Source organism: Vombatus ursinus, unplaced genomic scaffold (genome assembly GCF_900497805.2).
Source record: "Vombatus ursinus unplaced genomic scaffold, bare-nosed wombat genome assembly UNPS02014779.1, whole genome shotgun sequence".
Taxonomy (NCBI): Eukaryota; Metazoa; Chordata; class Mammalia; order Diprotodontia; family Vombatidae; genus Vombatus; species Vombatus ursinus.
In genome coordinates, this window is record NW_020954557.1 from 36526262 (window position 1) to 36548920 (window position 22659).

General features: G+C 36.7%; 1 protein-coding gene across 2 annotated transcripts in view; it reads left to right on the top strand.

Annotated features, from left to right (window-relative positions):
- CCDC141 (coiled-coil domain containing 141) overlaps positions 1 to 22659 on the top strand; it is a 276321-nt gene that overhangs the window by 25123 nt on the left and 228539 nt on the right. For both annotated transcript variants that reach the window (XM_027865848.1, XM_027865847.1), the window contains exon 4: positions 19988 to 20179. In XM_027865848.1, coding sequence (XP_027721649.1) covers positions 19988 to 20179 — 192 coding nt within the window. The remainder of the gene's footprint in view (positions 1 to 19987; positions 20180 to 22659) is intronic.

Here is a 22659-nt window from a genome sequence, read left to right on the forward strand (position 1 = left end):
TTAATTTGTTGAGCATCATTCATTCATTGCTCCAATAATGCTCAGTGGGGTTCCTTACAGAACTGGTACTTAATAATGATAATTACAAGAAAAGCAGAAAGTAATTTAGACTTTAACAATAGCTTCAGAGTTTCCATTAGAATGCCCTTTATTAATTTTGTTTAATGTTAGTTAACTGATGATTAAGGTTTGTATATTTTGGTACTTGGGTGAGGAATATATAAGTCAGGATGTGGATCTGCTTTTTGTCATCTCAGGCTTTTATTCAGTCTTAAAGAGCTCAGTCTAATTTAACAAATTTTAAAAATAATTGCTTACTTTATTTATAAATATTTCATTCATGATTCAATTTTTTTTCTTTGTGATTTCTCTGTGGTCTTTCGCTAGATCTTTGTAAATTACCAAGAGGAGATGGGGGAGAAGTGGGGTGGAGATTTGCTGAAAGTCTGGAAATGTAAATGTTATTCTAAAATAGACTCTTTAACAACTTGAGTGTCCCACCCATCTGGGTATTCATTTATTACAGTTATACTTTTGTTCCCCTTTCCCTTTTGTGTTTTAAGAAAAGTCTAGGTGCATACATTTAGGACTGGAAAGGACCCAGATGTCATCTAGTTCAACTTCACTTTATAGATGAGGAAACTGAGGCCCAGAGTTAAGTGACTTGCCACTTAGGTTGTGCGTGGCAGAGTTGGCATTCAATTGCTGGTCTTCTGACGCTCAGCTTAACAGCTCTCATTCCATGGTATCACATTGCCTCTCCTACAGCTGGCCTGTGGTCAGCCAGGCAAAAGTCTAAATCTCTGGGACAGAACCTTGCATTTAATGACTAAATAGCTCCTTAGGAAAAAGTGATGTAGAATATATCAGATCAAAAAGACAAAATACTATTTAAGAATTTATTTATTCTGTATAATGCTTTTCTTTCAAGACAGAAAAGCTCTTTACATTAATAATATAATAGCTGAACCTCATGAAACTCTTCTCAGTGTGGAAAGTAGATGAAAAGGAGTAATCAATGTTCCCTAGCATCATTACGTCCTCAGAATCCTATCCTGACCACTTTCTTCGCTACTATGAAAGGGTAAAAGGAGGTTATCCCCATGAAATTGCAGGGTCTGTTTTAGCCACCTCCACCACATTTACACTACCATAATTATCTGGGAAAATAAGGCCTCAAACATGGTTGTGACTAAGTTTTTCAGAAAGTACCTTCATTCATTCAACAAGTACTTGCTTATTGGTTTATAGAGTGTATGAAAATAAGAAAGATTTAAAGATAGTATTAAGATTTGAAGCTGAAAAGGCTAGAAGAACAGTGTTACCACAGAGAATTTCAGAAGAGGGGTAGTGTTGATCGACATGTTAAGTTAAGACTATGGCATGATACTTAAGTAGAAATGTGCTGTAGTCATCTAAAAGTACAGAGAAAAGTCAGTGCTGGCAACAGAGTCTTAGTAATCAGAATAGCAAAAGTTTTGTTGCAATGAGAGGAAGGATGTCCTGCAGAGTGCAAATAGACCAGGGATTCCCTGTATCAGTGAGATACTACAAATGCTACTGATTTCTAGATTGCTGATTACATACATCTCCAGACTCCTCCAGGGACTCTTCAGGGAGTTCTATAGACCCTCAAAAGAAATTGACCTAACAATCCACATAATAAAAACTAAGTGAATGAAGACTTCCTTTTGCCCACTTCGAGATTCATTTGAATGGCAGCCCACTGAGTTAGTCCATTTGTAAATATCTCTTGGATAGATACTGGACAATAAGTGAGGCCCTGAATTTAAAAGAAGGAAAAGAATGAACTAGATAGCTTTTGGTTAATTGCACAGTCCAGCTGAACAAGAGTATCTCATGCAAACTTGGTGAGGACCCTGCAAAAAGAGAAAAGGAATTTCAGGGTCAGTAGTCCTTTTCTACTCAGGGAGTTTGTAATCTTTTTTCAATGGAAAGATGTACAGAAAAAAAAACACATATGAAGTAGACAAGTAAGGTAGTGAAAGAGGGGCTGAACTGGAATTTAGGAGACATGATCTCAAGGTCCTGACTATGCCATACATTTAGCCATGTGAACTTGGGTCAAGGATCTCTAGGTCATAGTTACCTCCCCTGTGAAATGAATGGGTAAGGTGGTAAAAGTCCTTCTGGCTCTGAGATTCTGTATATGTTCTGTTTGGCTCCAGAGGGCAGAATGAATAGCAGTAGGCAAATTAAAGCTTGAAGGCTGGAAAAAAAAAAAAACTTCTTAGATTAGAGCTGTCCAAAATTGGAATGGACTGCCTCTGTTGGTAGTGGGTTTTTTTTCATTGGAGCTCTTCAGTCAGAGGGATGACTACTTGCCTGATATTTTTTAATTAGGTGGCCCTTCCAACTCTGGAATTCTCTGTGATATTGAGGCTTAAATAGTTCATGTGAAGTGATTTGCAAATAGAGTCAGAGAGATAGTGGCAGAAGGAAAGAGGAAGTACCTATTACGTGCCAGCTACAATGTTAAATGTTCTATAAATTTTACCTCATTTTATCCTTACTATAACCAATGAAGTAGGTGCTATTATTATTCCCATTTTACAGTTGAGGATATTGAGGCAGAGGGTTAGTGACTTGCTCAGGGTCACCCAGATAGTAGATATCTGATTTTAAGAGATTTGAACTCAGCTCTTCCTGATTCCAGGTATAGGGTCCATTGTGCCACCTTGGTGCCTTCCAATATTCTGTTCATATGAGTTATCTTTCCATCTGCACTGTGATTTAGGCAAGGGGAAAAAACAGAAAGTTTTTTTTTCCCCAGGCATGGAAATTGAATCATAGATTTCAAAGTGAAAGAGAAATTAGTCCAACACCCTCCTTTTATAGTTGGGTAAACTGAAGCCCACAGAGGTTAGGGGATATGAAGTAGATTGCACAGACAGATACAGGGTTTGAACAGAGTCTCTGACTCCAAATCTAGAGAAGAGCTCTTAACTCTTAGTGTTAGGAATACCTGCCCTTATCACGTGGTTTATATTTGCTCTGTGGTAAGATGCTAGTGGGACACTTGTATATATTTATTGTTAAGTCTGGTACAAATGCCTCCTGAAACTCTGGCTTTCATCAACCTTTTGGGAGCTGTCAGTCATTTTGCATTCAATTATAAATGCTCAGAGTCCCCACCAGTCAAACACACAATGGCATTCTTGATATGCCTTCAGGGCTCTGTTCTCTATCTTACTAAAGGCACCAGGATTCTAAGGGAAAAGCAGAGAAATATAAACAAACCAACTGGTACAGCCTTAACTTCCTTAAATAACAAAAGCCACCATTAATAATCTGAGCCACAAACCTGTAGATTGTTTCTAATTACTTTATTTACTTCATTTCATGGAGCAGACATTGGAGAGTCATTTATATGCAAATACCCCAAGAAAAAGAAATTTAGGAAAACACATTTTAAAAGTAATGTTGCTAGGCTTTTTTTTTTTGCATTAGAAATCTGTTTTAAATACAATCTTTTATCTGCCCCATACGAAAGCAATCTCTTTTGAACAATAGTTATTTTGCAGAAAATTAGGTAAGAAAAAATAATCTGTTACTATCTGTTTCAGAGTTATTTACATTTAATTATAGAGGCACTGTTGCAACACTGAAAGATTAGGAGCCTTCTGGCATTTCCATCATGAAACTGATTTCATGTTGATTTACAATATGGTTGTGGTTTGAAAAATGATAATAAAATTCACATGTTTTAAGCTCCAAGTTGAGTATCTCAATGGAAGGCTAGGAATGCCCACATTCTTTTACTTCAGTTTGACTATTTTTGTCCATTATTTCTTAGGCTATTGACCTTGCAACTTGACAAAGGGGTGAACTTGTGGCATTTGGTGAAGAACTGGAGCAAAGGACCTAGTTTGTAGGACAGGAGACTCTTAAAATAGAAGAGATGACAGACGAACTACTCACCGTCAGGACTGTCTTTTACCATCTACAAAGCAGCTCAAAGAAGTCCTTTGGGATTTTTCACAGCCTCATGGAATTGTAGAGCTAGAAGGAAACTTAACAGATTATCTAGTCATAAGAACACAGATTTAGATCTAGAAGGGACCTTAGAAAACATGGAATCCAACCCCTTCTTTTTACAGATGAAGAAACGGAGGCATGAAGAGGTTAAGTGACTTGTCCAAAGTCACACAACTAGTAATTGTCTGAGGCAGAATTAAACTCAGTTTTTCTTGATTCCAAATCTAGTGCTCTATCTACCAGTCCGTGCCTCTCATTTTACAGATAAAGAAATGAAGTGTCTTGCCCAAGGCTATATGGTTAGTCAACAAACATTTATTAAGGACCTACTATGTGCTAAGCATGTAAGTGGAACAGTGGATAGAGCACTGTTGATGAAGACTCATCTTCCCAAGTTCAAATCTAGCCTCAGACACTAAATATGTGACCCTGGGCAAGTTACTTAACCCTGTTTACCTCAGTTTCCTCATCTAGAGAAGGAAGTAGCAAAGCACTCCAGTATCTTGGCCACGAAAACCCCAAATAGGCTCATGAAGAGTTGGACACAACTGAACAACAACAACGTGCTAACTACTGTATACATACTGCTAGTAAGTGAAAGAAACCAGGCTGGGTTGGTCTGATCCTAAATCCATTGTACCATACTGTCTCCTTGGTCTCTGAACCTTTCAAATGGGAAGTTAGACCAGGAGTGTGTCTTTATCATTTATGGGCCAACAAAACTTACAAGATGTTCTTTTTTTCTACATCAAGAAAGTAAAGGGTAAAATAAGGCAGTATTTTCTTCACAGGAGTTTAGCTCTCAAAGCTCTTTAATAGTTTAGATGTATAGAGAGGCTGAGACAAAGGAAACATGTTTCCTGTCTGTCCGTCTGTCTACCTATCTGTTCATGTTTAGGGCAGGAAAGAAGCTTTTCTGTGGGGCTCTATGGATTTTGAGTAACAACCATAATAATTATGCCTTAGAGTTATATAGCATCTTTATACTTTATTCTTAGGATCACACGCATTAGAATTGTTAGGATTTTCTAAGGATTTTAGGATTTTTACACATTTATCTCAACTTACATTTTCAATATTACTTTAAAATCAGTTTTGTTTATACATTTATTGGATTGTTTTAGTTTTTAACAAAAAAAGTCAACAGTAATTATAAAAAAAAGCAATTTAACCTCTAATCAGTTATATCTTGATTTATATTTGTTGTTGTTGAATTGTTTCAGTCATGTTCAACTCTCCATGATCCCATTTGGGGTTTTCTTGGAAGAGATACTGGAATGGTTTGCCATTTCCTTCTCCAGCTCATTTTACAGATGAGGAAACTGAAGGAAACAGGGTCAAGTGACTTGCCCAGGGTCACACAGCTAGTGTCTGAGGCCAGATTTGAACTCAGATTTTAGCTTCTTGACTCTGGGTGGGACACTCTATCCACTACACCACCTAGCTGCCCCACATCTACCTTACACCTTATGAGTTAAGTGCTATTATTATCCCCATTTAAAGGGAAAGAAACTGAGGCTGAAAGAGTTTAATAGACTTGGCCAGGCTCTCACAGTATGTCTGAAGCAGTATTCATTCTCAGTTCTTCCTGATTGTAAGTCTAATGCCGTATCCAGTATGCCATCTAGAATGCTCAAAAAGTAGTAGCTAGATGACAGTCTAGAGGCCCAGGGATGGGAACCTGTAGTCTCAAGGCCACATGTGGCCTTCTAGGTCCTTGGGAGCAGCTTTTTGACTGAGTCCAAGTTTTGCAAATCTTTTTATTAAAGGGATTAGTAGTGATATCACTTTGAAACCTTCACTTAACTCTTCTACTCAGTTATAGAGACTGGTAGCACTCTACAATTAAAATGAGGGAACATTAAAGGATTTGAGTTTAGAGGTACCTCAGGAAGATAGAATTAGTTCCTACCTGGCATCAGGCTATAGGGACCCTTGAGTTCCCAGCCCTTTTGGGGAAGTCCAGGGGCATTCACAGATTGACCTATAATCAACATGATGGATGGCAGAGGGGTGGGAGTATAGATTCTCAGAAGTCTAACATGGGTAGACACCACAATGTCAGGAAAGTTTCAGGCAAGATATGCAACATATTTACTCTTTTAGAAAATTGCTGTTCAGCTATTCAGGGAATCATTTAACACTTCAGTGAGGAAGAAATCCATAATGCTTTCGGTACTTTGCATTTGGTAGTTTGAGGTAGCTGAAAGTCCATAAAATGAGTTACCTTAAAATCCAGCAATATTCAAACCACAGGGAGCAAAGTGAAATGGGTTTATCATGTGTTCTGGTAACAACTTGTGTTTACTGCCCTTTACAGATAGGGAGGGGAGGGGAGACAATGTGCCCCTTTGCATCCCTTTTAAATACCCAGCTTGATTATGTTGACCAGTGTATCTATCATTCAGATCCCATTCCACCACACTTTACTAAGTTTGATGACAAGATGCAACAAGAAAGCTTCACCTGAGGCTGTTCACAGTATCCTGACAAACACTTCAGAGACCTTGAGACAAGACATTGTCCTTGGAATACCCTACCTCTATTATAAAATGAAGTCTGCTTACAAAATAAATTGGCTTATTAAGATAGTGGATATCCTCACTTATGCTGTTTTATGCCTCTAGATTTTTATTTAAACATATTATTGCTGCCACTATCAATTGATTTAAGTGTTGTATCAGGTGATTTTATTTTACTTGCACCCTAGGCTTCTACGATCTAAGAGCATAATTTAAAAAAAAACATTAAAAATCTAATTATTGAAAAAATTCAAGTGAAAACAAGAAGCAGCTTTTCCATTTCATGTTTGGAAAGAGTTGGAAATATTGATCTCTTGGATTCTTAGTTGTGTCCATGTTTTCTTTAATATTTTGGTTAATTTGACTGTTTTTAAAATTTGAAGATAGTGGCGTTAAGGTCAGAGCAGGACTGTCTTATACTCAGGAGTGGTAGGAGTGAGGGAGAGAGAGAGAGAGAATGTGTATGTGTGTGTGTTTGTGTGTGTGTAAAGAGGAGAGGATTGGATGAGATGTGAGCACACAAAGAGTACACACACAGAGAACCTTGCCTGGCTGAGGTCCAGAACACAATGTTCTCTAATAGAAAGAGAGTGGGGCTTGAGAGTTTGAAGAACTAGATTGCAGATAGGAGCTCCGCTATCCATTAGCTGGGTAACTTTGGGCCCTCCATGAGCTGCATTCCTCACTTATAAAATGGGAATTGGGATATTTGTACTACCTATCTTACAGAGCTGCTGGGAGGATCAATACAAGGAAGCATGGAGTTTTTCTCCCCACCTCCACTGAATACTGACGTCACTGAAGGTTGCGTGACTCTGCTCCCAGAGAGATGCACCGACTCTTATTTGTCCAGTCTCTTGGTCAGATGCCTTGGGGGGAGGATAGATAGCCCTCTCCCACCTCCTAAGTGTCACCTTGCACTCCTAAATCTCTGAATGGATGTTTTTTCCCTACATGAAGGCCCAAGAGTAGTGAAAGATTCTCTCAGCTGTTCACAAGAATTTCCCACAGAAGGCAAATGTGATATCAATTGCCTTCTTCCAAAGGCTAAAGCCCTGTTATCCTCTCTGATTGGTTGAGACCTTTATTCACACTTTTTTTTTTCTGGTGAGTTTTAGGTAATTCCTTAATTTCTGTTTGATATTGATGATATCAACTGAAGTTGGGGAGGGAGACTTCTTTCTTCCCCATCATATACAAAATACATTACCACTATGAATCCCTATAGGACTATAGCCTATTATTATTGTTATTATTATTTGAGGGACATAGGAGAAAGGATCACCTGAGAAGGTGTACCTGCCTTTTCAAACTTACTCAACCATTCCCCACTGCCTCCCGAACTTTTGCTAAGGTGTAAGGTGCCTAGAAGATGGGCTTCCTTAGTTCAGTAATAATTCACATTTACATAGTATTCTTTGGTCTGCAAAAGGATCACCACAACCCTACGATATAGGTAATTTAGGTATTAATAGTCCTATTTTACAGGGGAGAAAACTGAGATTCAGATATTAATGGCCTGATAAAGTCACACAGTAAGGGTTAGAGGTGGGGCAGCTAGGTGGAGCAGTGGATAGAGCTCCAGCCTTGGACTCAGGAGGACCTGAATTCAAATGTAACCTCACCAAAAAACAAAACAAACAAACAAACAAAAAAAGGGGCAGTTAGATAGCACAGTGGATAGAGCACCAGCCCTGGTGTCAGGAGGATGTGAGTTCAAATCCGGCCCCAGACACACAACACTCACTAGCTGTGTGATTCTGGGCAAGTCACTTAACCCTGATTACCTCACCAAAAAGCAAAAAAAAAAAAAGTGTTAGAGGTAAGAACCCAGGTCTTACTGATTCTAGGTATGGTTCTTTTTCCCCTGCTCAGGGAGAGAGTTAGTGCTATAGGAAAAACTAAAACCAAGTTCCAAAAATGATTTCCCAAAAGGCCATGTGTTGCTCAAGTATAAGCCAAAGGAAATGAGATCATACAATAGGAAAACCATTCAATCACTGAATCTCAGAACTGCAAGGGACCCTGCAATGTCACCTTCCATCTTTTGGTTGAACACTTTGATTTCATGACTTTCTAAAGGGGCCTGTATCACTTTAGGACAGCTATGAATTGGTATTGGCTCTTTATTCAAAGCCTAAATTTCCTTCTTTGAAACTTGTACCCATTTGTCTTGATTGCATCCTCTTGGGTCAAGAAGAAAAAATATAATCCTGCTTTCATAAGACAAGCCTTCATATACTTCAACAAAGCTATCACATCAGTCTTAAGATTTTTCTTCTAAAGGCTAAATATCCCTTGGGTCCCCAAGAGGACCATTACCTCTCTCATCCTGAACCCTATGACTCTTCTTTTTTTTTTTGGCTAGGCAATTGGGGTTAAGTGACTTGCCCAGGGTCACACAGCTAGTAAATATCAAGTGTCTGAGGCCGGATTTGAACTCAGGTCCTCCTGACTCCAGGGCTGGTGCTCTATTCACTGCACCATCTAGTTGGCCCTATGACTCTTAATACAATCTGGGATCACATTAGCATTTTGGACCTTCCTACCACATTATTGGCTCATAATGAGCTTTCAGTTCAATAAAACTCCCAGATATTCTTCAGACTATTGTCTATCCATGCTATTCCTTTCTTGTATTTGTGAAGCCAATTTTGAAACCCATGTATGACACTTTACATTAATCCCTATTAAATCTCATTTAAATCAATTCAATCTAATGTTCTAGCCCAGGGGTATCAAATTTACATAAGAATGGCTCTTTGCAGCTACATTTTTAACCGCAAATTAACATTATCTAGATTTTATTGTGGTTTTTTTTTTTTTTTTTTGTTAAACATTTCCCAATCACATTTTAACCTGGTTCAAGTAGCAGACCTTAGGTTTGACATTTCTGTTCTGGTCTTTTGAGATTTTTTTTAGTTCTGACAGTTATTCAGTATGATAATTATCCCTGCCAAATTTGTATCTTCATGTGAATTTGAAAAGCATGCCACTTATACCTTGATCTAAGTCCTTGTAAAAATGTTAAATATGACAGAGCCCAGTGTTCATCCCTTGGGAACTCTACTAGAGACTTTCTTTCAAGTTGACATGGGCTCATTACTCATTAATTATTCTTCTTTGAATCTACCAGTTTGAGTATCCACTAATAACACAATGATTTCACCTGAAGGCATTAAATTCCAGCCATCTGCAGATTAAAATGAAATTGGGATATGTTTAACGAAATACAACATAGATGATGTTAATTTGTGGTTTTCTAAGTCAACATGCTACCCCCAGGTGTCTGTTCCTCTGAGTTTGATATCACTGACCTATCCCACATCTCTCCACTTTTTTCTCCTATAAGAATAATATGATGGACTATCAAATGCTTTACTAAAATCTAGGGAAATTTTTTCTGTAGTATCCCTGTCTTCTACCCTATCATGAAAGGAAATCAGATTAGTCAGAAATAACCTATTTTTGATAAAGACATCTATGCTGTTACCTTGTGATCCCCATTTCCTTTTCTGGATATTTCACCAACTATCCTTTGGATAACATGTTCTAGTGTTTTTCTAAGAAATGGAGCCAATATCACTGGCTTATCATAGTCTACATACTACATTCTCTTTCCTTTTTTTGAAAATTAGGACAATATTTCCCCTTCTCTTGTCCTGAGGTACCTCTCTTGCTCTCCACAAGCAAACAAAGGTCATGGATTATAGCTCAGCAATCATGTTGCCAGGCACGTTCGTTTGCCTTGGGTGGATACTGAAAAGCTCAGTCCATTTCAATAACATTGGGAAATCTGATCATTATATTTCACAGGAGTCTTCCTGTTTTGTCAAAAACTGAAGTACCATTTGAATAGACTGAGGCATATCTATTCTGACCCTTACTTCTGTACAATGACTTTCAAATGCAAAGGGCCAAACCTAGGCAAAACCATGAAGGAAGCCAAATTTGTCCTAATGCCCAGTTCACACCCTTGGCGTTTTCTATGGTTCTCTTTTCCCCTTTTAGGTGCCCTGCCCTCTAGGCTCTGGTTTTCTCTCACAGTGCCCAGAATACCCTTTTCCTCTTCTTCCCATAGACATAATCTGGGGCTAGCTAAATATAGTGGGGTTATCTGAGTTTGTACTCACTTAACAATCAGTAGAGTTCAGCTCCAGAATGGAGCACTGAAGTAAGTGAACTTCCCCCAGGGAGGGGATCAGACCAGACATCTAAATGTCCAGATGGCTATTCCAGATAGGGAGAAGAGGCTGGATTAAAGGGCTAGGTAGCTTGCTCATGGTCGTAGAAATGATTTATATCATGGTAAGATCTGAACACAAGTCTTCCTGATTCCAAGGTCAGACCTCTAGCTACTATGCCTGGTTGCCTGTCAGCTTCAATAGAAGATACTTAAAAGCTTTTTCCCATTTATAGTATTTAATAGTTAAATATTTCCAGAAGTCAGAGGAATCTATGGCTTTACAGTTTATCTTATAGTTGGGAAGGGTCTTTAAGGTCATGTTATAGATAGGACCTGATAAAATTTCAAGAAATTTCCTGAACGTTAATAGTCAAATATGTCACAAAGAAATAGAAATCTGTGATTCCATCTTTATTTTATCTCTTAAATGTAATGAATGATAGCCAAAACATCTGGTGTTAGAATTATATTGGCAGACTAAAATAAATTTATTGAAGCATACAGCTCTATCTATGGAGAAAGACACCTAAGAGTCAAGTGCCCCAATTTATTTATTAAGCAAATGCCTTCAATTTTTAAAATTGTTCATTAGTATTCAAATGAGATTTGAAACAAATTTATTAGTAGCATTAGAAAGAAATAATAGAAAATTATTATAAACACTGATTTAGAGTGCATTACATAGCAGCATTGGCAGTGTGGTTACACTAATAATGGAGAAAATAAGTTTGCCTTCACATATGTTCAGTTCCGTTTTAGTATTCTTAGTGGGGATGCCCATGGGACACATAAAAAAGGATTGTATTCTTCCTCATCATTAATATGGGAATCAGCCCATGGGAACTACAAATCCCAGAATGCAATGTTCTTCATCTAAGCAGCCATTTCAGAAATTTATGGTCCATATTTGGTCTGGCTGTTTGAACATGAAGCATAAAATTCTGGAATCTGAACTTTCCACAGCACAGATTTTTATCATTTCTACTACATTTCTGGATTATAATATTAAATCTTAAATGTTCATACAATCTATCTCAACAATACAGTTTGGCACAATGATCTGTTTATATGCATTCAAATATTTCATTACAAAGATAGAGAAAAAAGAAGTAAGAAAAGAAAAAGAAAAACAAAATCTATCTCAAAGAGGAGTTGTCTTTAAAAAATACTTTTCAGGCCTGGTAGTGGTTCTTGAAGATGAATGCTCTGTATCTGTATTCAGCTTTAAAATACTTTCAATATTAGCTTTCACTCATCTTTAATTTATTGAAACTGTAAGGGTCATTGCCAGACCATACAAAGACCATAGAGTTATTTTTTTAAGACTGTTCTAACTCATGAATTAATTTTTGTACCTTGAGTTGGACAAAAACATGGTACTAATTAATGCCTATTATGTTATAGATTCGAACTCCAGAATGGGGTCATTTAGCTTTAGTCATTTCCATGACCTTAATTAATTTACCAATCACTTAGCTTACAAAAGTACTGGCCACAATAGGTTAAGAAATTGTAGGTTAAGCATACAAATTCATGATCGGACCTGAATTCTGCTCCTGACTCTGTCACTAATAAAGTGTGTGACCTTGGGAGGTTGACTTGGTCACTCTGGTTCTGTCTAGTTTCTTCACTGGTAGAATGTTGGTAGTCACTAACTGTGGCTATCACTAGTTGCCCTATTAGACACTTCCTTTCCCCTGCTCCCTCTGACTTGCATTCCCCATAGCCTAAATTGAAAGAAAAATGGTCCTTTCTTATTTTGATCGATAAGGCACTGCATAAATAAATTGCCTTGATAGCATTGTCATTTTTATTACATGGTACAGACTAAATATAAGCAATCAAATGGGAAAGATATTAGTTGTTCCTGTTTGGTCTGGATCATCTAATGAAAAGAATTCTTTTTCTTTCTTCACCTAGGTCTGTCTTTATTTTTGTAAAGAGTGTTTATTTATACGTCCCCTGTGTCAAACATGCATACTAACGCAAAACAAATCCCTTCATTGAACATGTCCAAAAATGTATGTCTTATTCCATACTTTCAGTCCGTTACCTCTTTGTCAGGAAGAAGATATTTGATGTTTCATCATCAGTCCTCTGGAATTGTGGTTAGGCATTGTATTGATCAGACTAGTCTTTCTTAGCTGTTTTTCTTTGTAGTATTGTTATTGTATAAATTATTTTGGTTCTTCTTCACTTCATTTCACTCTGTATTTCACACAAGTCCTCCCAGCAGATTAAACCTCTTTTTCTTTTCTTATGGTACAATAATGTTCCATTACATTCATATACCATAACTTATGCAGCCATTACCTAATTGATGGGTACTCCTTTAGATTTCAGTTCTTTAACACAAAAAGATATTTTTAACTTATTGGTCCTTTTCTTCTTTCTTTGATTTAAAAAAAATATTATAACCTTATTAGTAGCGTTACTGGGTCAAAGATTCACATAATTTAGTGACTTTGTGAGTACAATTCCAAATTTCTTTTCAGAACATTTGGATGAGTTCTTAACTTCATCAACAATATAATGTGTATGTTTTCCTGCAGCTCCTGCAGCAATTTTTGTTTTTAATTTTGTCATCTTTGCTAATCTGATGGTGTGAGGTGGAACCCCAGAGTTGTTTAAATTTGCATTTATGTTATTATTAATGACCTGGAGCATTTTTTTATGTAGCTATTGATCAGTTTTCTTCCTTTGAGAACCACCTCTTCATATCCTTTGACCATAAATCTACTGGGGAATAGCTCCTATTCATATATATGTATACACACACACACATACACATACACACACACACACACACACACACATGAATCAGGTCCTTATATCTTATAAATGACATCTTTATCAGAGAAACTTACGGCAAAGATTCCCTTCCCCTGCCCCCCAGTTTACTGTTTCTCTTCTAGTATTAACTACATTAATTTTGTTTCTGCAAAAACACACTTTAATTTCATATAATGAAAATTGGTGGGCTTCCCTCCCTTTCTCTCCTCACAAGTTTTTCATCTTCCTCCTGTATATTGTCTTCCCTCATTAGACTAAAAGCTCCTTGAGGGGAGAGATTATTATTATTTTTTTCTTATTTGCATCCTCAATGCTTAGCACAGTGCCTGGCACATAGTAAACAATTAAGAAATGTTTTTTAATTGAAGCAAATTAATGGGTGGAACTGTCATTTTTCCATTACATTCACCCTTTCCAAACTTGAACAATTAATATGTTTCCAATTATTCAGGTTTGTCTTTATTTTTGTAAAATAGTATTTTTTGTTATATTCTTATAGATCTAATAGATAGACTCACTAAAATTTTATACGTTCTATAGTTATTTTGAATAGAATTTCTCTTCCCATCATTTCCTTAGAGTTTTTATTGTTAATATACAGAAAGAATGATGATTTATATAGGTTTATTTTTGTATCCTGCTATACTGTTTCAGTTAAATTTTTAATTGACTCTCTAGAATTTGATTGATTTCCTCTTTGCTTAAGCCTATTCCCTCAATTTCTTTTTCTGTCTTATTAATCTAGTTAGCACTTTTAGTATTATATAATTAGTAGCTATGATAATGGACATCCTTGTTTTATCCCAATCTTATTGGAAAGGCCTCTAGTATATCACAATTACATACAGTGTTGGCTCTGGGTTTTAGATGGATGCTATTTATTATATTAAGAAAAGACCCATTTGTTCCTATGTATTTGAGTCTTTTAAACAGAAATGGATGTTGTATTTTGTTAAAAGCTTCTTATGAATCTATTGATATAATTGTGATTTTGATTATTTTTGCTCTTAATATTATCATATGTTTGTAGTTTCTTAATATTGAGTCAACCATGCATTCCTGGATAAATCCAACATGATCATAATGTATAACCTTTTTAATATGTTGCTTTAGACTAGACTCTATGTTGATATTTTATTTAAAAATTTTCCATCAATATCCATTAGTTATATCTGTCTTTAGTCTTATTTCTCTATTTCGACTCATTTCATTTAGGTGTCAAGCCAATATTTGAATTATAGAAAGAATTTTGTAGGATTCTTTCTTTTCCTATTTTTGTACATCATTTATATAATATTGAAATTGTTTTTTGAAAATTTGTTAGAATTCACTTGTAAATTCAAATGGTCCAGAGTTTTTTAGAGATTTCATTTTTGGTTTATTTAACTTGTTTCCCTGAGATTTGAGGATTTAAGTTATATATTTTTGTCCTGATAATCTGGATATTTTAAGTTTTAAAAACTATTCATTCATTTTATTTCTCAGTTTCATTGGCATGTGATTTGGCAACATAGATTCTGATGATTTCCTTTTTTTTCTTCATTTATTATGAATTTTTTTCATTTTTGAAATAAAAATTTGGTTTATCTCTTAAAAATAGACTAATAATTTGTTTTTTTAATTATTTATTTAAATCTACCTTTATCATTAATTGTATTTTAAATTTTTCACTTAATAACTTTTGTTATGTTGTCTCATTGGTAGTATTTTCTTTTATGAAATTATCTGTTATCTCTGTTTTGTTATTTAAACTATCAATTCCTTAGGATTAAATTAGTTTCTTTGAGCCTTTCTCTTAAAGGCTCTTTATTAAACATCATTTTAATTGTACTGTCAATTTAGGATGTTTAATTTGCTTTCTTGAGTTCAGCTGAAGCATAATAGATACTTATTCCAGACCTTTGTTTTAACTTTTTTTGGTGAATCTCCATTACATATAAACAACATATTTTTGGATTTTATTTTGTAATTCATTCTGTCCTCTTCCATTTTATGAATGAGTTTAATTCATTCATAGTAATTTTTAAAATTATGTGTTTCCCTCCATTCTGTCCTCTTCCATTTTTTCCTCTTTTTGACATCAACCATTCTTTGCAAAGAAGGGAGGGAGGGAGAAGAAGTGTACTCAGCACTAATAAATTAAAATAAAATGGTGTGATATACTTTTCTCCCCTTCCCTCTTCTCTTTGAGAAGTCCCTGATCAAAGGTCCATGCCCTTTTTATCCTTTTACACTCCTTTTCATTATCTACCCTCCAAGGTTGACATTGGTCTTGTTTCTGAATAATCCCTCCATGAATTTACTCTCCCTCTTATTCTCTCCTTTCCCTTCTTCCAGCACTCCTGTTGTACAGGGTGTATTTCTTCATGAAATTCTGTGTGTGTGTGTGTGTGTGTGTGTGTGTGTGTGTGTTCTACTCTCCTTTGTATATTTCAAATGAAAGTGAGGTTCAAGTGACATTCATTGTCCTCACTCCCACCTCCATGTTTGTATAGTGTCCTTAAACACTAAAATTATGTGAAATAGAAATTTCTACTCCTTTCCTCCATTTCTTTTCCCACCATTTTTGCCTCTCAAGAGCATCAAAACATAACCAAACCATTCCCAGTCCTTCTGTCTTATGTAACTTCTATGACTTTTGATAACATTGAAGTTCTGAGGTGACACTTGTTTCTTCTTTCTCTATTAGAATGTACAGTTAATCCTTGTATAGGCTCTTTGAGTTGGCCAAACATATTTACCTTTTTATGTGAATCAATGATTGCAGTGTTAGCAGTTTGAAGTTTTTACTCAGCTTTGGTCTTTTCATCAGGAAAACTTAAAAGTCTTTTATTTCATTAACAATTCATTCCCCCTGTAAGTTGGAGCTCCAGAAAATAGCTGCTGGTCCCCATCCCTGTCTGCATGCTGGAAGGGTTGGCAGAGTCATAACAATAGAATTTTAGGTTGCCTCTGGTCCACACTCCTTGTCCTGGGTATGCAGCTTCAAGCTTCAGTTCCAGTCCACAGGAAGGCTTTGTGATTCTGATCCAGGGAGAGAATGACAAAACTGCAGGTCCATGTTCCCTTTCCTGATTTACAGTTGCTGGCCATGCCCTGCACTTGGACCTCCCATCCTCCTTCCTCCCTACCAATGCCCACAGAGGGCTGGTTGTCTCTCTGTGCCAGTCTGGACCAGCAAAAGGCACCCATTGTTTCTCCTTGAATTTCCTGATTACCATTAGTTCTAGTACTCTTCCTCTATCTTTGCTGGAGTAGTTGTGGTAGAGAGATGGCTTTTATTTCCTCCTCTCATTATATCATCCTTGCTGGTCTCTCTCCCAAATTAAATTCCACCAATCAATTATTAATTCATGTCAGAAATAAAAGTATCAACATTGTAATATTATAATCATGAATATTACAAGAGGTCATTAGTTCACAAAATACCTAAAGCACTTTGTCAGACTATCAGTCCTCCAAGGAACTTGCCTTGAAACCTCTGACACAGAAGGGATACTACTGGTAAGCAGGTGACACCATCACGGTTCTAGCTTCCAGTATCCTCCAGGACACCCCCATGAGCCCAATTTGGAATACACTATACCAAACTAAGCAGAGCCATTTAAAATTTATTAAGGGTTAGAGGGTTATGTGTATGAAAAAATATTTCCCACAGCATCCTTTCAGAAACAGACATTTTTACCTTATATTCAGATTAATCCTGTCACCTTTATGCAGAATATGGAGCAGTAGCAGTAACTGGCTAGGTGATTACTATCCTCTGCTTAGCCTTATAATGAATTCTTTCTCTATTATTTCTTATTCTTCCATCTCTGTCATGAGGTTTTCATGTTTTCCTGTTTTCATTCCTTAATATAATTGGTGTCAGAAGAATGACTTATCCTGGAATATTAAAATATCTAATATGTATTTCTCTTCTCATTTGCAGGTGCTATTTCAAGAATGTTTAATGAGAAGAGAAATTGTGACTAAGTTAATCCATTTTCATGATAAAGAGGAAAAGATGAAAAACATGTACAGGACAAAATTAATCAACCCTCCAGATAATCTGAAGAATGTCACAGGAGGAGGAAGTAGCTCAGAAATTATCTTCTCTCATGACAAAGTAAGGCAAGTGCTGCACAATGAATCTGATTCTCATGGTAGTTTGGGTGTTGAAATTGTATAGTTCAGCCTGAACACTGCAGCAAACAGAGCACCTATTGAATAGACTTCCCCAGAGACAGCTTCAGTGTGCAACCTAATCTGTGGCAGAATCTGATTTGAGTTATCCATGAACAGCATTTACATTCTAGATAGGTCATTCAGGCACTCATATGAAGGTTTGAAAAAGTTTCATTATGAGTTTTTATTCCCCTCCTTTATCAGTCAAGAGAGTGCATTGGATGCCAGATGGGTTAACCAAGGACATTGGAAATACTTGTATAGTGTCCAGTCTAATATAGTTTGGGGCTAGAAGAGCTGATTTATAAATTTGTTCTTTAAAGATTAAATAGCACTTTATGGCTACAAAGCATCTTATATACATTATCCTTTCATATTGTCATAACAATCCTATGAGGTGATAGTGTATTATTATCCCTTGTTTACAAGTGAAGAAATGGAAGGTCAAGTTAAATGCTTTATTCAAGGTTACAAGCTAATAAATTGGACTTGATCTCAACTGTTCTTGCTCTAAATTGTGTTCTTTCCACTCTACCACACTCGTTTGGCATACTTTTTAATTCTGAATTTAATTTTTGTCTTTGCATCCGTAGTACCTGGCACATAGTTAGCACCTGATACATCTTTCTTTAATCCTCCATGGATTGTACCCTAGTATGGTGTCTGAGCATGTTCTTGGGGAGTTGGAGCAGAGTAAAAAAAAAAGCCTTGAAAAGGCTGGCTCAACTTCTAAAATCTGACTTCTGTCTCATAGCTTTATGTTTAAGAAAAACAGTATTGAACCCCTACTCATATATTTTCAAATTAAAAAAAATTAATAGACCACCATGGCAGATTGGCATCTCACCTGTAATAGAGTCTTAGAGATTTGCCTTGAACACAAAAATATTACTTGACTTGCTAATGGTCACACAGGTAGTATGATTATTATTTCTATAACTTAAAATAATATAACATTTAAATAACTGACATTTCTCTAGTGCTTCACAAATATTACCTCATTTTATCTTCATAATAAACCTGGAAAGGAGGTGCTATTATTTTCCCCATTTCATAGATGAAAAACCTGAGGCAGGCAAAGGTTAAGTGACTTGCCCAAGGTCACAAATAACTAATAAGTGTCCAAAGCTGAATTTGAATTCAGGTCTTTCTGATTCCAGGTCTAGCACTCTATAAATTATACCATCTAGCTTATACTGATGTATAAGTCAGAGGCTAGGACTTGACCTCATTTTGTATTTCCATATTTAAAAAATTATTAAAGCCTTTTTATTTTTATGTAACAGCTTCTTAATATATCCTTTCCCTTTTTTCACCTAGAAAACTATGATTTATGAAAAGAATAAAAAACAAAGTAGAAGGAGGGGGTTAGGAATTCAACAAAATTATAATAATAGTTGCATTTATATGGTGTTTCAAAGGTGCAAAGCAATTTATAAATATTATCTCATCTGATTGTTATGACGATACTGAAAGGTAGGTGATATTATTTCTCCATTTTACAGATAAGGAAACCAGGGCATACAAGTCACTTGCCCAGGTCACAAAGTTAATAAATGTTTTAAGGCTGGATTTTAATTCAGGCTTTCCTGAGTCAAGGCCCAGTGTTCTATCCATTGTAATACCTAGCTGTCTCTAGCCAATATATTAACTGTCTTACTGTATATATAGCATTACATGCCCATAGTCCTCCACCTCTGCAAAGAAGGGAAGGAATTATGTCTCCATATTTCTTTTTTCAGAGCCAACTTGGTCATTCTGATTTAAGTATTTTTCAATTTGTCTGTTGTGGTTATTGTCTTCATTATTGTTTTCTTGCTTCTGTTTACTTTGCTTTGTGTTTGTGTTCCTTTTCATGACAAAAGCAAGAAAGTTACCCAAAACATATCTGTTCAAATGTTCATGCACAGAAATCTTTAGCCAGTTAACTTCAAATTCAGTGGAGATGCTCTTTGGGTGTTAGACACAAAGACCAAAACCTCTTCAGCTTCGTAGGGCCTGCCAGATGCTGTATTCCATTAGCATAGCTTATGAGAATCCAGAGCCACATCTTGGCTACAATGATATTTTGGAGTAGAGGAGTTTGCAGGAATTCATCACTGGTAGGTTGACCACCAGGGTATGAAATTATCGCCCACAGAGTGTAGGAAGACCATCTTCAAAGAGCTGAGGAGTTGTGACCTTCCTCTTTAGAGAGGATATTTAGAATCCATGTCAGTAAAATTCTGGAGCTTGTGAAGCAAGTCAGATTTGACCCAAATTCTTGATCGGGATTACTTTATACTTGATTATTTTCTTATTTTTTTTCCTCTTGGTTCAGGCTTTGGAAGATCGGGTATGGGACCTGTTACAAGAGGCAGACAAGGCAGCAGAAGAGAACAAGGACCAGCATCAGGTCTATGAAGCTATGGCTGAGACTCTGGGAGATGCCTGGGCAGTCCTGGTCACTGTCCTGGAGAGGAGAAGAGAGCTCCTGAAACTGACTTCAGAATTTTTCGAAAATGCCCTGGAGGTTTGTGTTGGGAAATTCTATTTCTGCCTGTTTCACAGAAGGGCTTACAAATGAAAATCTTTAAATATTTTTGCTCTCCAATTTTCACAAATGAGAATTTTGTAAAAAGCACTTAGATTTTTTTTCTTGGTAGATGAAGAATAATATTATTGAACTCAAACGTGGCATTATTTATTAGCAAATGTAGACATTCAGCCTAAAACTGAGTAGTAAAGAAGGTAGTTTCTCTTCTTTGAAGATAGTAGAAAATAATTAAATTCCTAGGCTCCAGCTTTCTTTGGAGCTTCTGAGATGCATAGTTCTGATGATTTATTCCTTCCTGGAGGGATGGGAAGATTCCTGTGGAATAATAGAATGTCTCTTCCAAGTAATTTTCCTATCTTTTTAGACATTTTCAAAGTATCATGAAGAAAAACTAGAACTGGCTTTCCCCCATCCCACCAAGATAGAAGTGACCTTTCTTTTCTATGATTCAACTCATAGCATTTTGACCCTCTTGTTATGATTGGGTAGAGTATCATATTGGTTATTTGTATATGTGTCTTACCTTTCTCAATAGATCAAAAACTTCACGAGATCAAGGCCCCTGTCTCATTCATCTTTGTAGCCCCATCAATGCCTAACAAAATTAGTAAGCTTGCATCTATAAATACCTGCCACGTGCGAGACACTTTGATAAGTACCAGGAATACAAAGAATGAAATGATCCTTACTCTAAAGGAGGTTGCATTCTAATTGGGGAGACAAGAAAGATACATGGATATATTACTGTTCTTGTTCATCCTGGGTGATGTCCTAACTTGTGTGTAAATTGGATTTAAGTGAGGCACAGTTGAGCAAAGTAGTCAGCCTTACTCTCTTCCTGAGAAAAGTCCAGTGGTAAAACAAAAGTCAAGATGACTGGTGATATCCCAGGATCCAGTGGATGACCTTGGCATCTTTGATGTTTGACCAAGCTCTAAGCACTCCACAGTGTCTTCGGCCCACCTTCGTGGACATTGGAACAAATTGTTCTCATCTTCTATTCCACCAGGGAAAGCATTCCCATGCTTTACAAAGGCATGTAAATGGGAGGAAATGCAGTGCCATGTGTGAAGACTAGAGAGAAGGCCACTTTGGCTGAATTACAGAGTGAAGAAAGGATAGGAACACCCCCCCAACTCACCAATAGGTTTGAGGCCTGTCAGTTACCTTCAACCTGGTTTAGAAATGTCTGCTGAGACAGTTTCTTAGGGTGTGGCTATTGCACAAGCTACAGCATCTTGTAGCCACAGGTGAGAGTTAGGTGGCAGGTGGACACCAAAGGTGGATGAACAGCCCCGAAAAGGTCTCAGTAAGCCCTCATACTAGAGGTGTTGGTTCTCGCTGAATAGCCCATATACTCCATATGTATACATAGAATAAATGTGAAGATAATCAGTGTAGGGTAGTTAGCGAGGGTAAATCACTAGCCCTAACTGAGTTCAGGAAAGAGTTCATAAAAAAAATGGTGCTTGAGTTTCATTTTGATGGAAAAGATTGTTTGAGGTGGAGATGAAGAGAGAATTCATTCCAGGGAAGGAAGATAGTCATTACAGAGGCATGTAAATAGTAATTTTTATTTATTTTTTTCTTTTCAACATTTACTTCCACAAGATTTTGAGTTCCAAATTTTCACCCCATCTCACCCTTCCCCCCGCCCCAAGATGGCATGCATTCTAAATACCCCTTCCCCTAGTCTGCTTTTCCTTCTATCTCTCTCCCCCTTCTCTTATCCCCTTCCCCTTCAATTTTCCTGTAGGGCAGGATGGATTTCTGTACCCCATGTCCTATATTTCTTATTTCCCAGTTGCAAGTGAAAAAACTTTTTTCAAACATGTGTTTTTAAAACTTTGGGTTCCAAATTTTCTCCCTTACTCCTTCCCCACCCACCCTCGTTGATAAGTCAAGCAACTAAATATAGGTTATACATGTGCAGTTATGCAAAACACTTCCATAGTAGACATGCTGTGAAAAACTAACTCTATTTCCCTTAATCCTATCCCATCCTCCCCCATTTATTCTATTCTTTCTTTTGACCCTGTCCCTCCTCAGAAGTATTTGCTTCTGATTATCCCCTTTCCCAATCTGCCCTCCTCTCTATCATCCCCCTACTCTCTTGTTCCCTTCCCCCCCCCCCATTTTCCTGTAGGGTGAGACAGATTTCCATACCCAATTGAATGTGTATGTTATTCCCTCCTTAAGTCAAATCCTATGAGAATAAGATTCACTTATTCCCTCTCACCTTCCCCCGTTTCCCCTCCACTGTAAGAGCCTTTTCTTTTCTGTTTTTTTTTTGTGAAATAATTTACCCCATTCTACCTCTCCCTTTCTCCTTCTCCTAGTATAATTCTTTTTCACCCCTTAATTTTATTCTCTAGATATGACCCCTTCATCTTCAACTCACCCTGTACCATCTATCTATCTATCTATCTATCTATCTATCTATCTATCTATCTATC